Source organism: Mesoplodon bidens (assembly GCF_964165515.1).
Source record: "Mesoplodon bidens genome assembly, chromosome: 14".
In the NCBI taxonomy this organism is placed as follows: domain Eukaryota; kingdom Metazoa; phylum Chordata; class Mammalia; order Artiodactyla; family Ziphiidae; genus Mesoplodon; species Mesoplodon bidens.
This window is the reverse complement of record NC_138170.1, coordinates 15452845-15465919: the sequence shown is the minus strand read 5'-3', so window position 1 is coordinate 15465919 and position 13075 is coordinate 15452845. Positions and strand designations below refer to the sequence as shown.

General features: G+C 36.1%; 1 protein-coding gene across 2 annotated transcripts in view; it reads left to right on the top strand.

Annotated features, from left to right (window-relative positions):
* The window catches only part of TMEM131 (transmembrane protein 131), a 200809-nt gene that overhangs the window by 54456 nt on the left and 133278 nt on the right, over nucleotides 1-13075 (top strand). For both annotated transcript variants that reach the window (XM_081254464.1, XM_081254463.1), the window contains exons 2-3: nucleotides 1235-1296; nucleotides 12493-12533. In XM_081254464.1, coding sequence (XP_081110590.1) covers nucleotides 1235-1296; nucleotides 12493-12533 — 103 coding nt within the window. The remainder of the gene's footprint in view (nucleotides 1-1234; nucleotides 1297-12492; nucleotides 12534-13075) is intronic.

Genomic DNA, 13075 nt, shown 5'->3' with positions numbered 1-13075 from the left:
AAAATAACTTTATTAACTAGAGATAGTGCTTATGTACAGTTTCTGTTGCCTTTAGTCTTACAGATTCCACTCATTTCCAAATTACTTAGGTCAGCACCTTTCCCCCCTCCACCCTACTTCAGGGAGATGGTTTCATACCTTTGCTATGTAGTTAAATTGTTTTGTCATATTCTGTAGTCTATCTTGGGATTCCTGATCTCCTAAACGATTTTTTTTTAATTGTATACAATAGATTCACGCTTTGTGCTGTGAAGTTCTGCTTTTGACAAATGCATAGAGTTAATTGCATCTACCATTACAGTATCATACAGAAGAGTTTCACTGCTTTGAAAAATTCCCCATGCTTTACTTATTCCACCCTTCCTTTCTTTCTCCAAACCCCTAGCAACCACTGATCTTTTTACCATCTCTGTAGTATTGCCTTTTCCAGAATGGCATATACTTGAAATCATAGAGCATGTAGCCCTTTCTTTTACTTTTTATCACTAATATTCCACTGTATGGTTAATCTACTTTTGTCTCTTTATTCAGCTATTGAAGGACATCTTGATTGTGTCCAGTTTTTGATGATTATGAAAAAAAAAGCTGCTATAAGGAAATGCTTGCAGATTTTTGTGTGGGCATAAATTTCCAAATCAGTTGGGTAAATATTTAGGAGCACAATTGCTGGATTGTATGGTAAACGTACGTTAGCTTTTTAAATACCCTGTCTTTGCATTGTACTCAGTTTCTTGGAATGGAATAATCTCCTTTTGCCATTCTCCTTGCCCACTCCCCCACCAAGTGAGTTTTGACCATTGATCCCAGGTCCTGTCATCACTACAAATGAGCAAATGATATAGAACTTCAGCTTACCATTTTGGGGGGAAATAAAATCCTCTAGTGATGTTTCCTATGTGTTTATGTTATTTTCAGTTAATCTATCAGTGAAAATAATCAGCTGCATCTAGTTGAATTTTACTGTTTTGTGCTTTCTGGCAGTATAGCAGGAGTAAATATTTTGTGAGTGGCTTACATAGCCTGTAGGTTGTTAAAAATACTTTCAATTGGGTTGTATTGTTTTGGTTTCATAGTTACTAAAATCCTGAAGAACGAGTCAGATTTTTCTCTTCAGCCATCACCATCAAGCAGTATATTTTCAAAATATTAAGTTGTAGTAATTAACTTTAAAAGATTTTATTTAAATGAAATTTATGTTCCCATTAAGTGATAATATGTTTTGTTTCCTTCACAGCATTTATTCAGTCGGAGAGCATAATAGAAGTACTGCGTTTTGATGATGGAGGGCTTCTACAGGTAATTTTATTTTAAGCTTGAAGAATTATCTCAGTGTCAAGCCTTGAATAACATCTGGTTATTATTTTTCTTTTAAACCGTAACTGGTTCATATGAAATATATTTTATGAGCTTCATATGCAGACAGGGCAGTAGAGTCATTGGTAATAATAAATACCTCCTTAGCTGTATGGATTACCTTTTAAATAAAATATTTCTGGGGGATGTTGAGAGGTTAGGTGGGGAGAGTCAGATCAGGAGCAGTGGAATTGGTGGTAAGCTCTATTAGTATGGAGCCAGTGAGTGAAACGCTGAATTCGGATGTTGGACCTCAAAATATTTATCTGGAAGAGAACTTCTCCAGAGGATATAAGTTCTGCAGATTTACATCTATATCATCCTTCCACTAGCCATTCTAAGCCATGTCTTTATATATATATATTATACATAAAATTAGAAAGTGTAATCTGATAAAAATCCTATTCTGCCTTTCAGACGTAGCTGACATATCACCGTGAAGCCTATTTTAGTCTTCTCAGCTAAAAAGCAGTTCTAGAATTTCAGAGCTGAAAGAGACAGTAAAAGCCATCTTAACCAACCCTGATTTTTGTGGCTGATTTTCTCCTTCCAAACTTTTTTCATATTCTATGCCTGTCTTACAGTACTCACCACCTTTGTAATAATAACATGTGTTTTTAAATACCATGTTATTTGATAGCATGGCTGATAATTTTTTTATTCATGTTATATTCAGGGGAAACCAAGGTTTAGATTAAGAAAGTTGCCCACGATCCCATGACTTTGCAGTAATGGCATGGGTATTAGAATTCTGGTCTTCTCACTCCAGGTGTGATTGTTAGTCTCTTTGTTACATGATGCTGCCTATGATGTATTTGTTTACTTACTTATAACTAAATACATGACTTAAATAGTTCTATAGCTTATAATAAAGGCAAGAAAGTGAAAATTAAAGTTAGATCAAGGCAATAGAGAAATAATTCTGCTAGGGACTTGGAATAAGATTTGCGTTTTAGCATAAATTTAGATTTCAGACACTAAGCCAAACAAAGTAAGCAAGGAAAAAAGTGATGGGTTGTAAGGTTCTTTTTCTCTGACAATGAAGCAAATAAATGTTTCGGATGAAAACTTTTTCCCTGTTTCTAAATTTTTTAATAAATTTATTATTCTGCTTTTACATAAGAGATGTTGAGAAACGCAGCAGGCAGTGGCTGCATGGTCCTTGCAGAAAGTCTTTGTATGGCTTTTTATATTTTAAAAGTGAATAACAACTGAAGATATATAATGATCTCCAGTTTTGTAAAGCCACCTTGCTAGAAAATGATCTTAGTCTCTTATTCTAGTTCTTTAATCTGTTGCAAGATGAGAACTTGGAGAACCTGTAGAAATCACTGTTTTAAACATCTCCCTTTTGGTGATCTGCAGGATCTAGAGAGCAGGCAACTCAGGACTGAATTTCTAAAAAATTCTCTGAGTGTAGTTACCCTTTACTGACTGAAAAAGGATTTATTATGTCCGTCAGGAACTGGACATCTAGGTTGCAAGTTGATGATCCATTTTGATTGACGTGCTTTTGCTGGGGGAGGCTGTTAATTCACGTCTAAAAGGACTTGGGTGTGGGAGAGCTCGTCAGCTGGGATGCCATTTGCTCATCCTCTCTGGACCTGCTGAAATGCTTGGACCAGAGCTTGGGGGAGGCCTCAGAGTTTTATAGCTAAGGTGATTTTAGACTGGAGTGTTAAGGGCAGGTATTACCACTGGTTACCTCAGCCACAGTGAAAGCTCACTAAGCCTCCTGCAGAATGCCTAATGTCCAGATGCTGTATATAGTGGATTATATATCTGCAAGTAACAGAACAGAAGACCCCTCTGAACAGAAATTTATAAAAATCATTCATTTTAATGTTGAAGAACGTTTCCTCGGAACAACTGTTTTAATTTTGACATAATGCCATTCTTTCTGGCGATAATTTGCCAATAAGTTCAGCTATTTCTTAAACAGCCCCTGGTTTCTTGTGATTAGAAGAGAAGTATGTTAATGTAGCATTTCTGTGGCAGAATATTTATTGGGTTTCTCCAAATTAAATTAAAGCTAAAGCAGGAAGAGAGTCAAAGCAACAACCTTGTTTTACATTATTTAAAATTAAAATTTTGCTTGAGAGCATTCGTTCCCAGATTGTGGAATTTATGTTACATTCATGTGGCTTGGCTCATGGTGATTTTTTTTAAGTCCTAAAAATTAATTGACGGTAAGTCAGTAAAAATTGTAAGAACATTAAAAATTTGCTAGAAAGTTTGGACTTGATTTCCTATTTTCTTTTTAAAGAAAAGGAAAACGAGGCTCATAGAATATTCAGTTGCTAGAGTGAGAATCCAGCATCCAGTAAGTACTCAGCTTCCTGGTTCCAGAGCTCTTTCCACAGTATGATGCATGTGCATTTCTTTCCAGTGCATTCCATGCGTTATCACTAGTAATGTTAGGATATGATTAGAAATCGTAGCAATCCTCTTAGCCCGTGTTTTCTTTAGTTAGTATTTTGACCATTGTAATTCCTGCTTGGCAAGGCTACTAAGATCTGGTGTATAGAACGTAGGAAGCTGAGTCAGTTCTTAAGGTGAGCAGACACTGAGGATTCTGCCTCAGGATCTTGCTGAGAACTCCAGCTGACACATATAATAAAGGATATCTATTAAGGAGGAGGAGTGTGGAAAAAACTATGGTAAACAACATACTTAACAGTGAAATGCTGTAAGTTTTATCTCTGAGATGAAGAATGAATCAAACAAAGATGCCCACTAAATACCACTTATATTCAACATCATGCTAGTTGTAGCCAATAAAGTAAGACAAGAACAACTACTGAAACTCACGCACCTAGAGCCTGTGCTCTGCAACAAGAGAAGCCACCACGATGAGAAGCCCGTGCATCGCAACAAAGAGTGGCCCCTGCTCACCGCAGCTGGAGGGAGCCCGCACACAGCAACGAAGACCCAACGCAGCCATAAATAAATAAATAAATAAATTTTAAAAATAAATAAAGACAAGAAAAAGAATTAAAAACTAAAAGGATTGGAAAGGAAGAAAAAAATGTTATGCACCTCAGATTATGATAGTTTATGGAGGTCATCCAAAGCATCTACAGATAAGTTACTAGATTCAATAAGCAATTCAGCAGGATAACAGTTGATACATAAAAAACAACTGCATTTCTATGTTTATGTTGAGCCGTATGAATTTTACCACTTCTATAGATCAGAAAAGGCAACAGAGTCTAGCCAGACTCACACATATATGGATACTTGATTTATGAATAAAGTGTCGCTGAAGAATATTGGGGAAAGAAAATATTGGGGAACAGTCAATAAAGGATGCTAGGACAAGTGAATATCTATATGGGAGAAATAAAACTTTGACCTCACACCAATAACAAAAATAGTATAACTATATTGGGACTCTGGAGTCTTTTGAAGGCTTATAGCTTCAAGCGGAAGGCTTGAGGTAAATTAAAGTAAAATATGGTCCATTTCAGCTCTTAGCCTAGAAGCAGTTACCCACCCTCACCCCCTGCCCTGTGGTAAGCAGCTCTGCATGTTCATCAAACAGCTTGCACACAGCTTGCAGAAGCCTGTGGGCAGAAAAGGATTCTGTCCTCCAAATATTGGGGATCCATGCCCTGATTGCTGCTTTTGATCGCAGAGGTTTAGACAGAGAGGCAGGCGGCCATTATTGTTGCAACTCCCCCATGGTTAAAAGTTCCTCACCCTGAAGTGAACCAGAAGATTTAAAGGGCTGACAACCTTCAAAAGCCACTGCATATATGGGGGAAATTAGAAAATCACTTTGAATGTTCAGGGAGAAACCCAGGTTCATAAAACACCTGAGAAGACCTTAAGTTTACACCTCAGGCTTATCTTTGGCACAGACATAGCCTACATCATAAAACCAAAAACAATAAACAGAAGCAAACAGATAGCAAACTCTGGAAAAGGAGGAGAATCTGACACCCAGAGTTACTACATTATTAAATTCAAATATCCAGTTTTAGACAAAAAATCCCAGTGTACAAAAAGAAACAAAGTATGGCTCATTCAAATGAAAAAATTAATCAACAGAAACTATCTGAAAAAGAGCTGGTGGCAGTTCTACTATACAAATTTGAAGTAGATCTACTTTAAAACAGTCACCTTAAGGGTGCTCAAAGGACTAAAGGAAGGTGTGAAGAAAATCAAGAAAACAATGTACGAATAAAATGGAAATATCAATAAAAAGGTAGAAAACCTTGATGGGTGACATCATCAAGACGGCAGAGTAGGCAGCCCTAGCTCTCATTCTTGTACAGAAACACTGACATAGAAGTAAATATTGGTACCAGAATACTTTGAAGAGAAATTCAGAATCCATCCAAGAAGCAGAAGTACCCCTAGAAGGGCACAAACTGAGAGCAGTCAGATTTTGCTGATAAGAGGAATGCTGACTCTTCTTTAATCTTTCATCCTTTTGTTCCTCAGAATCGAGAATTTCCACTGTCTTATCTTCAAGTTTGCTAATTCTTTCTTTTGCCTGCTCAAATCTGCCTTTGAATCGTTCTAATGAATTTTTCATTTCAGTTTTTCTACAATATTTCAGTTTTGCAAGATGAATAACTTTTAGAGATTTAGTGTACAACATGACTGTAGTTATAATACTGTATTGTATACTTGAAATTTGCTAAGATAGTAGTTAATTGCTCTCACCAAGAAAAAAGTATATGAGGTGATCATTTCACAATGTATATGTATATCAAAACATCACATTGTATACCTTAAATATAAACAATTTTTATTTTCCAACTATACCTCAGTGAAGCTGGGGAAAAAAGAACTTAAAAAGAAAATTGAGCTGGAAATACAATAACTGAAGTGAAAAATTCTCGATGCTGAGGAACAGAAAGATTAAAGAAAAGTCAGTAGAGCCTAAGACCATCAGGTGAACCAACATATGCATTGTGGGAGTCCTGAAAGGTAAAAAGAGAAAGAGACAGAATACTTGAAGAAATAATGCCTGAAAATATCACAAATTAATGAAAGACATGAATATAAGCATCCAAGAAGCTCAGTGAACTCCAAGTAAGATGAACTCAGAGACTCATACTGGGACATGTTAAATCAGACCTTAAAAAGGCAAAGAAAATCTTGAAAGCAACAAGAGCAACGGGACTCATCACATAAAAAGGATCCTTGATAAGTTATTAAGAGATTTCTCATCACAAACTTTGGAGACCAGAAGGCAGTGGACCCATATATTCAAAGTATTAGAAGGAAAAAACTATCAACCAAGAATCCTATAACTGACAGAACTGTTCTTCAAAAGTGAGGGAGAAATTAAGACATTCCCAGATAAACAAAAGCTGAGGAAGCTCTTTACCATTAGACCTGCCTTGCAAGAAATGCTGAAGGGAGTCCTGCAGGTAAAAATGAGAGAACACTAGACAATAACGTAAAGCCATATGAAGAAATAAAGATCACAGTAAAAGTAAATACATGGGCAGTTTAAAACTTGGTATTATTGTAACAATGGTTTGAAACTCCACTTTTTGTTTTCTACAAGATTTGAGACTAATAACATTAAAAAAAAAGTCTAAAAGCAAGGATTATTGTCACTTTGGTTTGTAACTCCACATTTTGTTTTCTATATAATTTAAAGACTAATGTACTTAAAAGAATTATTAGTTTGTTTTTGGATACAAAAAGAAGAAATTCTGTGACATTATCAACCAAAAGAAGTAGGGATGGAGCTGTAAAGAAGTACACATTGAGTGTGATTGAGTTAAATCTGATAAAAGTTCAAATTAGAGTGTTATAACTTTAGGATGTTAGATTAATCCCCATGGTAACCACAAAGAAAATAATATAGGAAATACACAAAATGAATTTAAACATTTCACTACCAAAAAATCAACTAAACCAAAAGATGACAGGACTATAGGAAATGAGGGAATAAAACAGTATAAGGCATGTAGAAAACAAATAGAAAAATGACAGAATTAAGTATACTATTGAAGCTGAGCTGGTAGGAATTCAAACAAGTTTGTTGTAGATTTAAGATATAAATTATAATTTATAATTTATAAGGGTAACCACTAAGAAAATAATGTAAAATATACATAAAAGGAAATGAATGGCCAACTTCAGCTTGTGTAAGCTAAAAGAAGTCAGTTTTAGGCATATACAGTCTTATCAAGAGTATGTCGGGAAGTCCCTGGCAGTTCAGTGGTTAGGGCTCCACACTTTCACTCCTGAGGGCATGGGTTCAATCCCTGGTTGGGAAACTAATATCCCGCAAGCCACAAAGCCAAAAAAAAAAAAAAGGATATGTCATAATAAGTGTGTAATAATTACAGATAAGAGCACAAGATTTGAATTCTGACATATACTGTTTGATCCTGGACTGGTAAATATAATTTGAGTGTTTCCAGTGTATTAAGAGCTGCAAGGACCAGTAGAGATAGAGACAGTTGTGGCAGTTATGCACTTTGAATTATAATGTAAGGAGATGTTATTACAAATGAAAATTAAATTATTGATATGTCTTTATAAAATTCAGGTTACAGTAGGGTTTTCAGTCTTGGCAATATTTATATTTTCGACCAGGTAATTCCTTGCTGGGAGATGAGGAAAGAAGACTGTTTTACGTGTTGTAGGGTGTTTAGCAGCATCCCTGGCCTCTACCCTCTAGATGCCAGTAGCCCTTTCAGTTGCAACCATCAAAAATGTCTCTAGACATTGGCAAATGCCCCGGAGGACAAAATTGCCCCCAATTGGAACCACTAGGTTATAGGGATAAACTTATATATTATTTTTGTGATAAGAGAATTTAATACTGTTTGAGAATATATCACATACTTATTTTTGCGGTCTTTTCCATTTGAGTGGAAGAATAGTTCGTTTTCCTCCTTTATATCCCTTTGGGGTGCTCTCTGAGAGAGGCTGTGCTCAGACTGGTCTGGAATGTGGAGCCTAGCAGTGAGCTAGGCTGAGACTGGAGCCCTTAAATGCAACAGAAGAATGGAGTCTGACTTGTGGGTGGGAATTGTGCTTATCTTTGTAGATGCACAGTGAAAAGATCATTTGCAATATGTCAAGCGTTACCAACTTTAAGTATCTGTGATTCAGTGAAGTTTACTTTGAAATATTGTAGGTATGTCTTATATTTGATAGAAATACAGAAATACATGGCACAGGCATTTTCTAGGGCCCTGAGTACTCCTGACAGACCCTTATCTCTGAGCATAAAGTTCAAAGGTTTCCACTAATCAGATGGTGAAATAGGAAATCTCAGCCTCTTCTAGGGATTGCTTCATAGTTTGGTGAGCTGACCATCTTTTTTCATATGATTACTAGCCATTTATTTTTCTTTAAGTGATTTGCCTCCTTTTCTTTGCTTATATTTCAATCACAGTATTCTTTTCCCCAGTTTCTTTCTTTTTCTTTCTTTTTGCTGTTCAGTTATAAAATACTTAAATAGCAGATCTTTTCATTGTTACTAATGTTACCCTTTTTTTGCTTGATTTTTCTCTTCTTTTCTGGGGGGTGGGGTGGGAGGAGGCATTTACCTTGTTTATTTTTTGCTCATTCTTCGGCTTTCAACATTTTTGAATCATTTTGTGTTAGGTATTTACAGTCTATAGTTGGGCTTTGTTTTTTCAACATGATCCTTTTGTCTTTCTTAATAGATGAGTTTATCTCATTTAATCATGCTATATATGTGTTTAATCTATTCTACCTAATTTTTATGCTTTCCTTTTTGTTTTCTCTCAATTTCGGGGCTTAAGTTTCAGATACGTATTTAAGATACGTTTAAACCTTCATTTCTCAAATTACTTCAGAAACAAAATAGTGTCTATTGTGATCTTTCCTTTTCTCTCAATATTTAGGGTTGTGCTGAGATTTTTATTCTTATTATAGTTAAATGACTTTTCTATTTTGTGGCTTATACTTCAAAAACAACATTTACTTTCTGCTTTTCTAACCTTATTTCCACAGTTTCTTTACTGTATCTGCTTATCTTTCACAAGACAGCTTCCTCATTTGCAATTCTTCATGAGTAATCATCTTGGCCAGATTGTCTTCATGAAGATATTTTTTTCCCCTCCAGAAAGTATACATGGGTGCTACACTTCCTGAGTCTCCTTTCTGTCAGCTCCAGATGGGGACCACAGTTTAGCATGTCCTAGAATTCTTAGGTTGTACTTTTTATTGAAGTAAAAGTGACACACAGTAAACTGTCCATGTTTAAAGTGTACGATTTGAAAAGTTCGACATATTATACACCTGTGAAAGCATTACTGCAATCAAGACAATAAATATATGTATCCATGGCCCCCAAAAGTTTACTTGTGACCCTTGGTAATCCCTCTACCCTCACTCTCCATCTCTAGGCAACCACTGATTTGCTTTCTGACACCATCAGTTTATACTTTAAATTATGTTATATAAATGGAATCATATAGAATGTACTTTTTGGGAATTTGACTCAGCATGATATTTTAAGAGTTATCAATGTTGTTGCATGTATCAGTAGTTTACTCCTTTTTCCCCATTCTAATATTATTTTCTGTTCTTTTAAAAATATTTTTTCTAAAATAATAAAGAAATACTTAATAGAGAAAAAGAAAGGTTCCTAGTCTTTGAGTTTACTCTCTTTTTATTGCTGAGTAGTATTCTACTGTTCTATCCCATACCACAATTCATGTGTCACTTCATCTGTTGATGGAAATTTGGGTTGTTCCAGCACTGACCTATTACAAATAAGGCTTCCATAAACATTCATGTATAAGTCTTTGTATGGACTTATGCTTTTGTTTCCCTTGGGCAAATATCTCAGAGTGGTCATATGGTGGGTGTTTTAAGTTTAACTTGTAAGAAATTGCCAAGCTTCTTCTAAAATGGGGATTCTGTTTTACATTCCCACCAGCAGTGTATGAAAGTTCCAGTTACTGCATATCCTTGCCAACCCTTAGTATCGTCAGTCTTTTCCATTTTGGACATTATTGTAGGTTGTAGTGTATCGTTGAAGTTTAAATTTACTTGCCCTTGATAACTGGTTCTGAGCATCTTCTCATGTGCTTAACTGACATTTGTAGAATTGCTCATTTTTAAAAACTGGGTGGTTTTCTTATTATTCAGATTCATAAGTTCTTCATATGTTCAAGATACAAGTCCTTCATCAAATAGGTGATTTGCAAATATTTTCTCTCAGTATGTGGTTTGCCTTCTCATTTTCATAGCAATGTCTTTTGGTGAGTGTATTTTTAAAAATTTGTTGAAGTCCAATCCATCAGTTTTTTCTTTTATGACTAGTGGTTTTTTTTGTCCTGTTCATGAAATCTTTGTCTGTTTGAATGTTGCAAATATAATCTATTTTTTTGTCGAAGCTTTATAATTTTAGTTTTTATGCTTACAACTATGATTTATCTAAAATTAATTTGAGTGCATGGTGTGATACAAGGGTAAGGGTTCATTTTCCCCCAAGCTTTGTCCAGTTGTTCCAGCACCACTTGTTGAAAAGATACATGTTTCTCTACTGAATTACATTGATGCCTTTGTAGAAAATCAAGTTGACTATAAATGTGTGAGTTCGTTTCTGAGTTTTCTCCAGTTCTGTTGATCTGTTTTGTCTGTCTTTATACTGGTGCCACACTGTCTTGATTGCTATACCTTTTGTTTCTATTGTAGTAAAATATGCATAACATAAAATTACAATTTTAACCATTTTTAAGTGTACATTTCAGTGGCATTAAGTACATTCGCATTTGTTTCTGCATCACCACCATCTAGCTCCAGACCTTTTATTTTCATCGCAAACCGAAACTGTGTGCCCATTAAACAACAATTCCCCATTCCCCCTACTGCAGACCCTGGCAACCAGCATTCTACTGTCTGTCTCTATGAATTTGTCTACTCTAAGTACCTCATGTAAATGGAATCATATAGTTTTTGTCCTTTTGTGACTGGCTTGTTTCATTTAGTCTAAGTGTAGACTTAGTTTTCATGGTTCATCCATGTTGTAGCATATGTCAGAATTTCCTTCCTTTTCAAGGCTGAATAATATTCTTTTGTATGTATACACCGCATTTTGTTTCTTCATTTATTCATCAGTAGGCACTTGCGTAGCTTCCATGCTTTGCAATTGTGAATAATGCTGCTGTGAACATGGATATCTAAATAACTGTTGAGTCCCTGCTCTCTGCATTCAGTTCTTTGGGGTATAAACCTAGAAGTGTGATTGCTGGATCTTCTAATCCATATCCTACACTACAGCCAAAATAATGTCTTTAACACTTAAATCGTCTAGACCATGTCTGTGTCTCTGTTTCTCTCCTACAATTTCAGTCCCCTTGTACTGCATTTAGAGTACAACACAGTCCAGACTTCTTAGCATGGCTTCTTACCAGGGCACAACATAACAGGGCACTGCCTCACCTCCAACCCCATTTCTGCTTCTCTCCCCCTTCTCTCTAAACTCCAGCCAAATAGACCTGCCGTCTGTTTCTTGAGCATCCAGGCTCTTTCCTGTACTAGGACCTTTGCACGTGCTGTTTTCTCCACCACCACAAAATCCCACCTCCAAACACAGCTCTTCTTTATCCTTTAGGTTTCAGTATAAATGTTATCTCTTCAGACAGGGCTTCCCTCATGACATATTTAAGCATGTCACCTATTTATTCTCTTTCATAACATCTTTCCAATTTTTCCAAAGTCCTTTATTCAATGTATAAACACATTTATTTAGTTTTTAAATAACTGACTTCCCCTACCCCTATCCCGCCCCATGCCTCAAGCTCCATGGTGGCAGGAACCATAGTAGACCAGCACCTGCACACAGTTGGGAAGGAGTGAACAGTGAGAGACACGTGTAGCCTCACAAAGTAATTGGAAAGAGGACTCTTCTCATAGGATGTATTGGTTTGGCAAGCTTCTAAAAATCAATCCTATTACTTTGCATTAGTTCCATGTGTGTTTAAAATTTAATCCAAATTATTCTCTCATTTGAATTATATGGTGTGACAAATCATTTCATATGATTTAGGGAACAGGTTTAACCTGAAAGTAAGTATAAGGTCAAAGTTGAAACTGTAATCAAATATGTTGGATATTCTGTATGTCTGTAGTATAAAGATTTGGTTTCTGTGTTTTCACCATTGTTTTCTTCCTTCACAGACTGAGACAACACTTGGACTCAGTTCATACCAACAGAAAAGGTAAGGCAGTAATAGGTATATATATATATATATATTTAATATATAAAATTTTATGTATTTAGTAAGATACTGACATACTTTTAGGTCTTTCTGGGGGATTCCTGTTCTCCGTTTTCCCCATACTTTTTTTGGTGAGGAGGGAAAACAAATAGTAAATCGCATTATATCATGCATTTCAAGTATTGTGTATGGAAGACCAAGTTTAAATCTGAATTTGCATGTCATGCATTGTGTAGCATTCCTTCTGCATCACATGCAAAGGGGTTTACTTGTAGCTGAAACTCCCCTTGCTTTGGAAGAGTTTCGGCTTTATAGCTCCCAGTGACCTCTCCCGTGGTCCTCCCTCCGTGCTTTTTATGGGCTGAGCAGTGCTGCCCTCAGTTGTCATCAAGGGTCTACCTGCAGGCCCCTGGCAGAGGAGGTTACCGTATAAGGAGAGATGATTCTAATTACAGGAGACCCTAACTGGCTGTCTTGTTGGCCCCCCTTGTTGGACACGTGAGGACTCGGAGATTCTTAGAACCAAGGGATGTGCTAACAAG